The 1,481-nt window shown below is 37.0% G+C and overlaps 1 protein-coding gene across 1 annotated transcript in view; it reads left to right on the plus strand.

Annotated features, from left to right (window-relative positions):
• Positions 1 to 655: 655 nt before the first annotated feature.
• Positions 656 to 1,481, plus strand: part of LOC118331359 (ubiquitin-like) — a gene marked incomplete at its 3' end in the record, with an annotated part of 1,150 nt that continues 324 nt past the window's right edge. Inside the window, exons 1-2 of the mRNA XM_035666225.1 lie at positions 656 to 749; positions 1,426 to 1,481. Of these exons, the coding sequence (XP_035522118.1) occupies positions 1,434 to 1,481 (48 nt within the window). The remainder of the gene's footprint in view (positions 750 to 1,425) is intronic.

Genomic DNA, 1,481 nt, shown 5'->3' on the forward strand with positions numbered 1-1,481 from the left:
TAGCACATGTTTGCCAAGCACGTTTCCATCTGTTAACTGGCACGTTCAGCGGAATTTATGTCTGCACACGTCGCTCTTGCGTGTCACATAAACGCATAGTCATTTATACTTGAAGAGGCCCTGACAATGGTTATGATATTACATTTTGTAGTAAGGTGGAAATATCCACGTATAATACCTACGCTACACTATCATGGCCTAGAATTACACAGGATTTTGTCTATTGGTATTGTATAATTCGGGAACAGGTCTGTTTTATAAGCCCATAGTCATAAAAGTAACGTATTCATTAAACATTACTTACTGTAACACAGCAACCAATCGGCGGTCAAACAAACAATCGTACAGGCCAATCAGAAGCTCGGGGAAGGTTCCTGTTGCTATGGTGGCTCTGGGTGGTTCCAGCAAATTCTAGACGCAGTGCGGTAAAATATTCTTCCGCCGCAAAGAATATGTCAAATTATCGTTTTAAAGCGCACGGTTTTTGTCAAAACATTTACGTTTATAAGTAAACGTATTATTATAAAACAAAATAAAACTGTAAATAGAACTACTATATGTTGAAACAGTGTGTTACTGATCGGGGGGACTACTTTCAAATGCGGACGGATATTGAGAGATGAGGTATGCCGACTCCGGTATATAATACAGTGTTGTCTGCACTGCAGCAGTACACTTGACAAGAAGACTTGAAGAAGGGGTTCTGCACAAGTTGAATACAACAGTTGAATTTACTGCGTCTTTAAGAAGTAAGTCATTTTCTTCTATTGTTTCGAGCTGTATTATCATTATTTTTCAAAACATGTATACAGTGGATGCTTTGGTGACGTGTGGCGTGGTTTTAAAGTTTAGTATTGGCTTAAGAGAATTATAGCGAATGTTAAAAGTGTCTCAAATTGACGTTAAGTGGTTTAGCTACATTATTTTTAGTTTCATACAGGTTTCTTGAGAGTTTCAACGTCAAGCAGTTCGTCTTTGATTTCGACGAAACTGTAAGGCGGTAGTGGTTAGCTAGTGTTAGCTACAGCAGTGACTCATCATTTCCAGTATCGTCCATTAGCTGGTAGCGGAACAAAAGGAAGGTCAGTATGATCTCAAAATGGCGCTCGGGCTGGAATGGCCGATGAGCTGCCGATAGTTCACAGCTTCACATTTATTTTTATTATTATAATTCAATATATTATTTTAGTTTAGTATTTAGTTTTGTTTTATTTTGATTTGACCCTCATATGAACATAACTGAATTTAACGTAAAGGTAATGCCAGAGCTAGCTATGTCTTGTGTAAAAAGAAATTAAAGGGTTGTAAAGGATACATTTACTTGTAACTACTGTAATTCAAGATTAATTACTTAATACTAAACGGTTTTTTTTAAATACTTTTTTTTTATGAAGTCCTGATTTAATGTATCTCAATTCTACATAGGTGCAAACATGCAGATCTTTGTGAAGACCCTCACTGGCAAGACCATCACCCTTGAG

The sequence above is a fragment of the Morone saxatilis genome, unplaced genomic scaffold (assembly GCF_004916995.1).
Source record: "Morone saxatilis isolate NCDOM2014 unplaced genomic scaffold, NCSU_SB_2.0 Contig20, whole genome shotgun sequence".
Lineage (NCBI taxonomy): Eukaryota > Metazoa > Chordata > Actinopteri > Moronidae > Morone > Morone saxatilis.